We start from the raw sequence: 12,975 nt of genomic DNA, 5'->3' as shown, positions 1-12,975 counted from the left end.
AAGAAATTATTAAGATCGGTCTAAAATTAAGCAGTCAGCTGATTTTTGAACTAAATTTTTTCCAAATATCACTGTGCGATGCTTTCCTCTCTACTCTATACCGCTTTCCTTGCGTGTGTGTGCGTGCGTGCATGCGTGTGCGTGTGTGTGTAGCGTCTCTCTCTATCTCTCTCTCGCTCTCGCCGCCACGCCGCACTCTAATTCTCTAGCCGATTATTGCATGGCATGTATCATTAACGAATAAGCAGGAAGCAGGGCTTTGGTAGGTAAAAGAAAAGCTTGTTACACAATTGACTCTTTAGTTTCAAATATTATATTATCCTTTTACAATCTAACTGACACAACGGTGATATACAAATGATGGCAGCTTCGACTCTGCGGATCAACAGAGACGTGTGATCAATAGGGAGTCTACAGTACGCACTAATATCGAAATCGCGCTGAAGGGCTTATAAGGGCTACGCGTCGAGCGAACGATCGCAAGTGATAAGCACACACACACATAGAGACAATAGCATTGACTCTGCCGCCTCTACTACTAAGCCGAAATAGTTCGGTCTAAATATGAGTTAATCCTCAATATGTATTAACGCCCGAGCGCAGCGACTGTAAAACGCCGTGCACTGATGAGCCGCTTAGGTCACAGGGTATCGTATACAATTTTATATATAGCACAGCTGCTTAAATCTGCCAAGTCACACCTATCGGTGATCAGTCCATTATTGTACCATGAGGTTAGTACACGAGCGTAGCGAGTATAATATTCACGGTGCAATAATGGACTACTTAGGTCACGGATAGGCGTGACTTCACCGTGGATTTAAGCCATACTGCGCTATAAAATTGTATAAAATCCTTGTGACCTAAACAGCCGATAAGTGCTCGGCTTTTTATCATGCAATAATCGGCTACTTAGGTCACACGTATCGTAATATACTAATAGAGTGAGGCTACCGCGCTCCCCTCTCTCAGACACGTCCTTTCAATTGCATACTTCAATTTTCATGTTCTTAAAAACTAAATATTTATTTATTCCGCTTGGAGTTAAAATTGGCGGGCGAAAGAGAATAGTCCAGTGTACAGTGGTGTGTGTTTGGGGTGAAGTGTGGGGTGGAGTGGAAAACAGGGGTTGGATTAGTTAATAAGGTTTAGAGGGTAGTCAAGAGGCCTGGCTGAAAAACAGGGTGAAATCGAAGGCTAAAATAGGAAGGTTAGAAAGCGGGAGACAAGGATAGACATAGGAGTGAAGTTGGCTGAGTATGAGCTTAAGCAATAGGGAGATCTGGGGAATTATTAGAACGGAAACTGAAGAGCCAGAAGAGGAACAGACCTTCGGTACACCGGGATTACTAGAGGATTCCACAGCGGCAGCTGCGGGAATCAGGGAAGTAACTCCGGCAGGATCCAGAGGAGGAAGGAGGGGAAGAGGAAAAGGAGGTGCAGGAACAAGAGGGCTAAGGCGGAGGAACTTAAAAGAGAGTTTCAAGCAAAGGGATGGAAGTGGACAGAAGGGGAAGGTAAAAAGCCTAGAGGAAACGGGAGAAAAGGTGAAGAAAGAAAAGGTGGAAAAACAGGTAAAAGAGGATCCGTTCGCGAGAAGCACACGGACACAGAGGTCGCTGCTTCAAGTGCAGGATACAGGCAAGAAAGAAGAGGAAGATATGGATGAGGTATTAAAAAGGCTGGATAATATGACGGAGATGGTGAGGGAGAAAAAGGAGGAGAGGATGAGAATGAGGACAGAATGGGAGACGAAATGGTCACAGATGGAGGATACGGTGGCCAAGAAGATAGAGGAGCAAGCAAAGACGACGGAGGGAAGACTGAGGGAGAAGAAAGAAGAGAGGAGGAGGCAACAAGTACAGTGGAGAGAAGTCTTGAAGAAGGAGGAGGAGTGCAGAGAAGCATTGAGAAGGGAGATGAAAGACCTGCTGAAGAAAGAAAAGAGGGAGAGAGAAGAGGATAAGAAGGAGGTGGAAGGGAAACTAGAGGCTTGGGAAGAGAGGGCGATGGAGGGTAATGAAGGGGACAACAGGGCAGGAGCCGGTGCAGAAGGAGGTAACGCCGAATTAGGGGTAGGACGCAGACAACTGAAGGAACTAGAGTAGAAAATAGAGGAAGGGGAGAGGGCCAGAAAGAGGAATAACATAATTATTATAGGATGGCAGGGGAAGAAGTGGGATAAAGAGGCAGCGGAAAGGTGGTTACAGAGCAGACTAGGGCTGGAGATGGTTTTAAAGAAGACATGGGTGATAAAAGGTAGTGTAAATAGGTTGGGGGCGGAATGTGGGAACTGGGAATATAAAGAGAGCATAATGAGGGCCAAATCAGGGTTAAGAGGGTCGGACATTTTTATCAACCACGACTTAACCTGGAAGGAAAGGAGGAATAAGAAAAAGATAAGAGAGATAGCGGGGGAAAAGAAGAAGGAAGGAAGAACAGTAAAAGTTGTGGTTAGACGGGGAAGAGTACACATGGTCGGAAAAGAAGCAGGAACTTTTTCCGAGGGAGGAAGGCACAAACACAGGGAGGAGGGGCAAAGAAGGTGGCAAAGATAAAGATGATAAGCTGGAATGTGGCAGGAATAAGGGGGGCGGAGGACGAAACCTGGAGCTACCTAAGGGGTTTCGATATAATTTGCCTCCAAGAAATATGGAAAGAAGATAAAGAAGGGGTGTATTGGGAAAAAAGGCTGAAAGGATATGATATTAGGACCAGAGAGGCAAAAAAAGGTGGGGGAAGGGGAAGAGTGAAGGGGGCATGGTAATGGCAATAAAAAAGAAGGAAAGGTAAGATAAGGTAGAGTGGTTAAAGAAGGACTCTGGAGAGTTCATAGGGGCGCATATTAAGCGGAAAGGTGAATCATGGTGGATGGAGACGGTTTACATGAGGTAAGAAAGGAGGAAAAACTATAGGGAGTTAGAAGAAATGGTGGAGGAAGCTGGAGGAGAGAAATTGTTATGGTGTGGGGACATGAATGCAAGGACAGGGGAAGAGGGCGGAGGGTTAGACGAGGAGGAGATACCAGAGGTAAGAAAAACGAGGGATAGAAAGATGAATAAGGAAGGTGAGAAATTGGTAGAGAAGGTCAGGGAACTGGGTCTAAGTATATTGAACGGGAACATTGCAGGGGACAAGGAGGGAGAGTACACGTATATAGGAGGAGAAGGCTGCTCTGTTATAGATTATGCCATCGTAAACGAAGAAGGTAAGGGAAGAATGGAAAAGATTGAGATTAAAAACAGGGTAGAGTCAGATCATAACCCAGGGCTGCCCGCTAAGCCCGACACTGTTCAACGTGGTAATGGCGGACACAGAAAAGGAAATAAGCAAGGTGCAAGAAAGAGGTGTGGTGCTGGGCAGCAAAAAATTTTGGTCACTCTCGTATGCAGACGACGTGGTGCTATTGTCAACTAACGCAGAAGGTTTGAAGCAGATGATAAGGAGGTTTAAAAAACTGATAGGGAGAAAAGGTCTTGAACTGAATGCGGAGAAGTCAAAGATAATGGTTTTTAGAAACGGGGGAAGAAGGAAAAAAGAGGACAGATTCATGTGGGATGACAAGAAAATTGAAGTGGTGAAAAAATTCGAGTACCTAGGTTACGAGATGAAGGAGAACGGGAAAGAACATGCACAGATAAAGAAGCTGAAGGGAAAGGCGAACGCAGTCATGAGTACGATTCGGGGAATAGGAGAAGCACTATTCAGGGACAGCTGGAGAGTGAGGATGAAGCTGTTTGATACGATGATTAAGAGTATTCTAGAATATGGAGCGAAGATCTGGGGCTGGAAGGAGCAAAAGGAGCTAGAAAAGGTACAGAGGAGATACATAAAGTGGACATTGAAGCTGGATAGTAACACGCCTGGACATATACTACAGGTGGAGACGAAGAGGTATAAGCTAGAGACAAGGACGAGAAAAAGGGCCATGATATGAGGGAGTATGAGGAAAAACTATGCAATGCAAAATAAGGATCTCTATGGAAGGAGTGCTGGAAGCTACTGGAAAAGGAGGAGCAGCCCAAAGAGAACGAGAGAAGGGGAGGTTAATAAATGTGGATGGGCTCTGAAGGAATACCATAGAAGGATGAAAGGGGGTGAGCAGGTGAGGCAAGATTGGGAAAGGGTCAGCAGAGATATCCAATGTCAGGCCTGGTCAGAAGAAGTGAGAGGGTCGAGGCAAGCGAGAGACGTAGGCAAGATAATGACGGAATAAGGGAAAACGCCGCAGTACTTGCAAGACGGAGTAGGCGTAGGAAGAAAGGCGCTAGCAGTAACGGCGAGATTTATAATGGGAAATGAGGCGAGGGGATACATATACTGGATGAGTTAGGAAGACAGGAGGTGCAGACTCAGCGAAGAAGAAGAGGAAACCATGGAGCATATTTTTGAAAGGTGTAGGGTTACTGGCGATAGACATGTGAAATGGGCAGAGGTTCTAAGCGGAGAGAAGAAAAACCTGAGCAAGCTACTTAGAGTGTTGTGGAAAAGGGAGGAAAAAAAGAAAAAGGAGGAGGAATGAAAGGAAAAAGAAGAATGGAGAGTAGGAGCAATTGGAAAATATGTAGGACATTGGCTGGTTGGAAAATCAATTAATAAAGAAAAGTTGCAAAGAAGAAAGAAGGACATAGTTAGAGAGCAAAATAGAAGCAATCGGGGGATAGGCGGACAGACGGAAATGTGAAAGTGGAAGCGGCACAGGAACAGGAATGCGGAACCAAGTCTGAAGTAGGCGGAGGAAGAAAGTAGGAATAAGGGACTAGTGTAAAGTTAGCACAGCTTTGTCGGAAGGAATGAGAGGAAATGGTCCAACGGAATAACATTTACACGTTCTAGCTTAGAGGTTAGGAAGTGCAACAGTTGTGCAAAAGAGTGTGAGCCGGGAGGCAATTGTTCTGTACGCAAAAAAAGAAAAAAGAGAAAAAGGGATAAATGGCCAGCAGAGACAGGAGGAGAGACAAGGAGGTCCGAGAGTTGAAGGAGGAGATCGACAAATAGAAAGTGAAGGCAAGAATTGAAAGAGAGAAAAGGGAGGCAATGGACAGAAAGATACAGGACATGGAGGAGAAAGTGGAGACAACGAAAGGAAAGTTGAGAAACCTGCAGAGAGAGATGGATAATTTCAGGGAAAAGACCAGGGAAAAGTTCGGCAAGCTAAAGAGACTGAAGAGAAGAGAGAAGAACCAGGAAGAAAGTAAGAGAAGGGTAGCGAAAGAGTGAAGGGAAAGGAGCAGTGAGAGAAAGGTACGAGGTCGTAGGTTTGGAAGGAAGAGAGAGCAAGGAAGATACCCAGTTGAAGATAATATCTTTAGTCATTAAATGACGTTATTAAATGACGTTAAATGACGTTATTGAATGATACCATTTTTTGTCACGAATTGGAACATTTTATTACGTCTTTTTTTAACAGAATCCACTTCTAAATACTTATACTCTTACATACTTTAAATATGATAAAATAGTTGCCTATACAGGTGCTATTATCCGGATGGTCGTACGAAAAATGGGAGCTAATGTCCAAGAAATTAATAAAAAACAATTAAAAAACAATATTTCTTGGACATTAGCGCCCATTTTCCGTACTACCAACCGACGTAACATAATTTCGTAGAGCTACAGCGTTAACCAATTTTTATTACATGTTAGAAAATTACGTCATATAACGTTCGAAATTAATACATAACTAATTGACGTGACAAATCACATACAAAAATTGCGTTGAAAATCACGTAATTTTAATTCATCACAAAATCATGTCAATATTATCAACAGGGTACACTCGGGCGCTAATACACGTGCAATAATTGGCTACTTAGGTCACACGTATAGTAATATACTAATAGAGAGAATGAGTATGCGTGTGCGTGCGCGTGTCGACTTTCGCGCTCTCCTTGCTCTGACTCATCCTTTCCATTGCATGCTTTCATAAAACTCAATTTTTGTGTTCTTACAAAACTATAAATATTTATTTATTCCACTTTATATTCACTTTTTTCAATAACCATTAATTTAAATGTTTTACATCTGCCAGGCGTACCGCGACAGATCACTGTTTTTTTGTTTTATAGCATGTTCTTTTAATATATTAACCTCAAAATTTTATTCGAATTTTTAATTTTATTGATAATATTTGTTTTAATATTTTACAATTTTAAGCATAAACATTTAATATAAATATTCTTAAAGATGAAGGTGAGCATACAACTGAGATTCTCGATACGCCAAATTCTAATGGAGCTAGGAAACATGTGATCTCCGAGCAAGAAGATGAATATGGTAATTGTGTTATTTTAATAATGCTTTCATAAGAGGATCAGAACTCATGGTAAAACTAAACCTGCAGTAAAATGCATCTAACCACAAAAGAAAATTAAAAAAATAATTTGTAAACACAAACACGATTTTTGCATTTTTTGTACCTATTATGTGGGCGTAAAGTAGCCGTTTTTCTACCAAGGGCAAAAAGTCAGCAGCTAATCAAATTTCGTTTTAAATGCAATTATCGTAATCTTTTTTCATTAAAGAAATTTTTTAAAAAGTTTAAAAATTTGAACAATTTTCATGGCTTCACAGTTATAAGAAATGTAATATTCCATGCATGTTTAAAAAAAAGATAGTGTACAAGGGCTAAGTAAGCTTTTTGACAGTACTTATATTAGACTCACAAATGCTCTCGCATTCAGCTTGATCAAGCTCGCCTCCACTCGTACTGTAAACTCCCCACTTGATCTCAAAAATCCCACTTTACGCCTATGGTACACAACGTACTGTTTTTTTAGTTTATTTGCACTCAAAATGTTTGATGTAGTAGATTAGCTTTCGTCATAAGTTCGGACCTCCTCTGGAAGTAATTGCTATAAATATTTCATGTCTAACTTTTTTAATATGATTTTCATACAGATTCCAGTAATGATTTATCAGATATCAGCAGGCAGAATTTATCATCTGATAATCGTTCTCCAGAAATCTGCAGGACCAATGTAAATTCTGAAAATAGTTTATTACACATCAGTAACCTAAATATAGGATCTGGACAGAATTCACCAAAAATTTTTAGGAATAATTCTTCAAAAACAGATTTGAACGGATTGTTAGGGTTATCATATTTGGACTCAAGTACCAGTGACAGAGATAGCCTTCCAATTCTAAGGAATGAGGAATTTTTAGGTATAAATAATTCTTTATCATTATAATATCATTAATTGACTTCTAACTCAAATTACTGTCTGTGAATCTGACCATTTTAACGATCATATAATAGTATATTGTGCAACTGGGGGGGGGGGGGGGGTTAGCTTTTTCTAGCGAGGTTGAATTTTGTCAAATCATCACCCGAGTCTGAAAAAGCCATTTCTCCCCTTTTTATACTGTGCTTTCCCCTTCTTAAACTTTGTGGATGGGGGATTGCACTTTTCAAGCCGTCTACCTTTTTTTAAATAAATCTTTTATTATTTAAATTTTACAGCGTACCCTCGTAAAAATTTACTTTTGTTCCGTGTTGCACATAATATTTTATTCCACTCTCGACCATCGTCACTTTTTTCTATAAACCAGCATTTGGGAGTGACAGAAAAATACTATCATCCCTCGAAGTTTACTTTCGCCCAACCAATTTTACTTTTGCGACTAGTTTTACTTTCACCTCGCAAATGGAGTTTACGGGAAAAATATGTTACTTGCACCCCTATATTTAGGGTCAAAAAGTGTCCATTTCGGTCAAGTGTCAAATAATAGTCTTATGCCTGGATACGGTATACGTAAATAAGCACATGCTATTTAGCCAAACACAAACACGTAACTCAGACTTCATTCAGTATTTTCAACACAATAGTTCACATTAGCTGTCAGAATCAGACTGACAAATACAATAGCGTTCGGGACATCATTGATCTCGCTTCTAGGGGTTGCTATATTCTATTCTCAACGTTCGAGCTCAGTCACAACGTTGCTCGCTTTTTTTAGATGGTCCCACAATCAAAAATCTTGTATCCTTTAAGGTTAATCTTCTTCAAACCAACAATAACTTAGGAACTCATACAATATCCTCTACCTTGACCACGCTGATCAAGTATACCGAGCATTGGTTACAGATGTTTTATCATCACTTTGAGGAACAAAAAATAGATTTATTTTTCTAACGAATTCAAGCATCAAGCGGTTGAATTCTGACTATTTATCTCCAATTCATTCTTTGGATATGAGTGGGGAGTCGTCGTTCCATGGACTTGATTAATTTAGTTATTTAACATGGTTAATTCAGATTTAGCTATAAAAATCTAAAAGATACAGTGTTACAAACAAATATCCCGACTTTGTAGCAGCAAAAACTGTAGTTTTTCGAAAGATGAACACGATTGAACTTAATTTTGAGGTTAGGATGTCAGTCCGACGCTTCCTCTATAGTTTTCCTATAATCGTTCAACTTGAAGTTCAACAATATTAACTACTGTGTGGCGTATGCGTAGAAGATCTGTAAGGTAATAAAAACTGTCAAACCCGTCGACCATAGTCTTTTTGGTTGTCATTTATTTATTAAGTCAGATAATGTAAAAGTTTTTGATGTTGTCTTTCAACCTAACCATTCGATTGCGACTGCAATGGCGTCGTTCTTGTCTTCTTGATTCCTAATAACTCTGTTGAATTCTTAACTAACTTAGAATCACAATTTTTCCAAGATCAGTTGCGACGGAGTAAATCCGTCGAACAAGGATTTTTATTAGTAGAGGATTAGAAGTCTTATTAGCGAGTATGAGCGAATTGTTAGTTAGGCCAATAGCGCATGAGGCGGATTAATAAATAATCATCGTACGTAGCTCGACTCCAGCTGTCAACGGCATGGAGCAGAGGCAGCGCGCCGACGGACGAAATAACAGGTGCCTGTTTCGCAATGCGAACGGCTAGTGGAGCAGCGAAGGTAGTGACGACACAATTACACCTGCTCTACGTAGTGGTATAGAGGATACACACCAGAAAGTCGCGAGCGCCATCACATGCACGAGCGGTGAGATCACTTGGTGTATGTGAGAGTATGTGCGTGCACGTGCACGTATGAGTGAGCGCGTGCGAAAGAGAGAGAGAGAGAGAGAGAGAGAGAAATCTCACAACATTAACACAGCCACATACAAGCTTAAGCATGATCTAACGGATCATTACCCGATTATCATAGCTGTAAATAAGCTAAAGACAGTAACTAAAGAACCGTATGTTTTCTTAAACTACAAAAAAATAATAAATAACGCTAATTCAAGAAACTGGGATGAAATTAGTTCGATACCTGATCCAAACTTGGCTGTAGAAAAATTGTTAAATGAAATCAAGCAATGCGTAGAATTGTCAAAAACAACAAAAAAGGCTAATAGACAAAATGGTAGAAAAAACTGGATTACCGACGCAATAATCATGTGAAACCAAAGAATTTTTATATAATTTGTGGCAACTAGATGTGGAGAATAAACAGCTTAAAATACAGTATAAAACCTATTCTAAAATCTTGGATAAGGTAATTACCGATGCCAAAATGAAATATGAATTGAATCTAGTGCAGAATAATTACAACAACCCAAAAAAACTATGGGAAATAATAAATACAAAAATCGGTAAAGTTAAAAAATCTAATGATGCCATAAATTATATAAAGGTTAATGATAGGAAAATTACAGACAAAGTCGAAATAGCTCAAAACATGAATACTTTCTTCTGCGAAATTGGGAGAAAATTAAGTGCAATTATCGTGAAACCTGTCAACGCAGAACTTAGACTACCTGACATGAATCCTATGTCGATTTTCTTAAAGCCAACCAGTATGGCTGAAATAATAAGTATAATCAATACGCTAAAACTGAAAAATGGGGGATTTGATAAGATAAATGCCAAGACTTTAAAATTGCTATGTAATCATATAGCAGGTCCTCTGACCCATATTTTCAATAAGTGTATTGAAAAAGCGGTATGGCCTGATGCTCTAAAGAGTGCTGAAGTAGTGCCGATTTATAAATCAGGCGAAAAACATAAGATCACGAATTATCGACCTATCTCTCTTATATCTAATGTTGCAAAAATTCTTGAGCGAATTATGTATAATCGAATAAATGATTTTGTAGAAAAGAGTAATATAATTTCTAAGCAACAATTTGGTTTTATGAGAGGGATCGGTACGAAGGATGCTCTGAACTACCTAACCAATGTATTATATAATAATATCGATAAGAGTAAGCCTACGATAATAACCTTTCTTGACCTGGCGAAGGTTTTTGATACTGTTGACCACAGTATACTGGCCAAATTATATCGTATTGGAATCAGGGGTCAAGCGTTGGATCTCCTTTCCAGCTATCTAAATGACAGATATCAAGTAGTCAAAATAGACGGTAATGAATGTGATAGAACTTTAGTTAACACAGGAGTCCCGCAAGGAACGATATTAGGACCGCTACTATTTATCCTGTATATTAACGATGTCTTAAAGGAGATTCCCCCCGAGTCCATAATTTCTTATGCAGATGATACTGCTATTATAGCTACAGGTAAAGCCTGGATAGAAGCTCAAGTAAACATGAACAATTTCTTAAGTGTAATTGCCGAGTGGCTGGCAGTAAACAAGTTGTCCTTAAATGTAGGAAAAACAGTGTGCATGACTTTTGGAAGTAATATTGGAAGCGTACCAGCTCAGATAAATGTTAAAATTCTTGATAAAAGTATAACTAGGGTGGAACTTTAAATATTTAGGAGTTGTCTTTGATAGTAACCTAAAGTGGGATAACCACATGCAATATATAGTTGGAAAAACTAAATACCTAGTCTATATTTTTTATAAAATCTCTAAATCAATGCCCATAGAGAATCTCAGAATGATTTACTACGCTTTTTTTCATAGTATTATAACTTATGGCATCATTGCTTGGGGCGGTGCATATAGGAATAGCCGAGACCAAGTTCAAAAATTACAAAACAAAATTTTAAAAATCATCAATAAAAATAACTTTTTGTTACAAGACAATCCATTAAATACAGAAAGAAAAATTCTTAGCATCAGATAGTGTTACTAGGAATAGAAGTATTATTATACCAAAGACAAATCAGAGAATCAGCAATAAGAACAGCTATATGAAAGCAATTAATGTATATAATGAGCTTCCTAATCGACTAAAAGTATTAAATATAAATAAATACCCTCAAAAGAAAATCATAAAAGACTGGATACGATACAACTGTTAGAAAAATAATAAAAGAAAAAAATTGTTTCTGTATGAAATACACAAATTTGTTATTAGAAGCTAATGCCAAATGTATATATCTTAGTTTTAAGTTTTGTTTATATTTTTCTTTTTCCTTTGTAACCAGACTGCGAACAGGTAATTTTATTTACCTCTGCAGGTTTCCAGGTATGAAATACATACCTTGTAAATTTCTTCTGGTAATAATAAATAAATAAATAAAATAAATAAAATTTACGGCGGACAGCAGCTTTAAGACAATTACGGGCAAATGTTAATTAATATTGTAAGTATCTATACCTGCTTGAAGTACATGAGTTTCAATTTTTGTATTAACTGTAACGAGTACTTGTGGCTCAGTGGTAGACCTTCAGCTTACTAACCCAAAGGATCCGGGTTCAAGTCTTACCTACGCTAGAATTTTTTTTTTTATTAAATTATTTATTGTTACGTTCTATAACTGGGACTTCAAGCTCCACGCGTGCCGTCGATATGACGGCATCGTGCTGTGGCAATGTTTTGGCGCGCGGGCGGCGGGATATATCTCACTGTACCGAAGTGTGCCAAAGTGTGCCAAAATGTGCCATAGTGTGCCAAAGTGTAATAAAGTGTGCCATGCTGTGACATACCGTGCCAAACTGTGCTATACTGTCATACTTTGTCAAAAAGGAGATGTTTGTTTCCGAAAAACCCATGTGTGTCAAAGTGTGCCAAAGTGTGCCAAACTGTGCCAAAGTGCAGCAGATTTCCGAATTTGAATACTTTGGCATACTTTGGCATAGTATGGCACACTTTGGCACACTTTGGCACACTTTGGCACACTTTGGCACACTTTGACACACTTTAGCATACCCAATTATTTCCACTAGGGTTATTTATAGATTCAATTATGACTTGACTGTCATATTTAAAAAATTCGTTTCTAATTACAACTTTGGCTTTTTTTGTATCAAATCCTAAATATGTATCTAATATTAGAAATTTTGCGATATAGTCTACAAGACAAAATTCTTTAAAACTTAACATTTTGTATCATAAAAATTCAGTTTTTTGAATATTTAATAAAATATTTATATGTCAAGTATAAAGGAACTCAGGACAATTATGTTTATAGTCACAAAAAATACTAAATCAATATAGAAAAAATTATAAATCACTTCTGGGATCCCAGAAGTTGGAAACTGCAGCCCAGAAAAAAAACTTTAAAAGACTTCTGGGATCCCAGAAGTTGGATACTGAAGCCTAGAAAAAAACTGTAAGATACTTCTGGGATCCCAGAAAAATCACATCCCAGAACCATGCCTTGCAGAAATATATATAATTAACTGTTTCGTATATTGTTGGCAGTATTTTCTGGCAAATTATTGCATGAAATTAAGATTAATCAATTAACTTTCTAGATGTCCTATTGATAAAAGACAACGATAAGTTAATACTGACTGGTATACTAAATCGATCTTTTCTGGCAAATTTTTAAATTATACTTCGTAACATCTTTTGTCTCAAAAAATCGCCATGGTATACAACCTCATGGATAGAGCGATAAAATTGCCAAATAAAAAATTCCACAACAATAATATATGTAACATCAAAAAACTACTGTTGGAGTGGTGGTTTAAATAAATAATATCTGTGAGGTTTAAATAATATATTTTAAAGTGGCAATAGTCACAAGTCGGCGTTGCGTCCAATCAGCTCGGAGTCTTACAGTAGACAGAAAGTGTAGAGTTCAGCGCAGCATAGTCTGACTCTACGTACAAGG

At 38.5% G+C, this 12,975-nt stretch overlaps 1 protein-coding gene across 7 annotated transcripts in view; it reads left to right on the top strand.

Annotated features, from left to right (window-relative positions):
- Positions 1-12,975, top strand: part of LOC100679872 — a 106,413-nt gene that overhangs the window by 14,292 nt on the left and 79,146 nt on the right. For all 7 annotated transcript variants that reach the window (XR_004226432.1, XR_004226431.1, XR_004226433.1 and 4 more), the window contains exons 2-3: positions 6,187-6,276; positions 6,901-7,167. Coding sequence is in view for 4 of the 7 variants with exons in the window: in XM_031921458.2 (XP_031777318.1) it covers positions 6,187-6,276; positions 6,901-7,167 (357 nt within the window). In the remaining 3 variants the exon portion in view is untranslated. The remainder of the gene's footprint in view (positions 1-6,186; positions 6,277-6,900; positions 7,168-12,975) is intronic.

This window comes from Nasonia vitripennis (assembly GCF_009193385.2).
Source record: "Nasonia vitripennis strain AsymCx chromosome 1 unlocalized genomic scaffold, Nvit_psr_1.1 chr1_random0011, whole genome shotgun sequence".
In the NCBI taxonomy this organism is placed as follows: Eukaryota; Metazoa; Arthropoda; class Insecta; order Hymenoptera; family Pteromalidae; genus Nasonia; species Nasonia vitripennis.
Note: the sequence above shows the minus strand (reverse complement) of the source record. Positions and strands in the feature narration are given on the sequence as shown.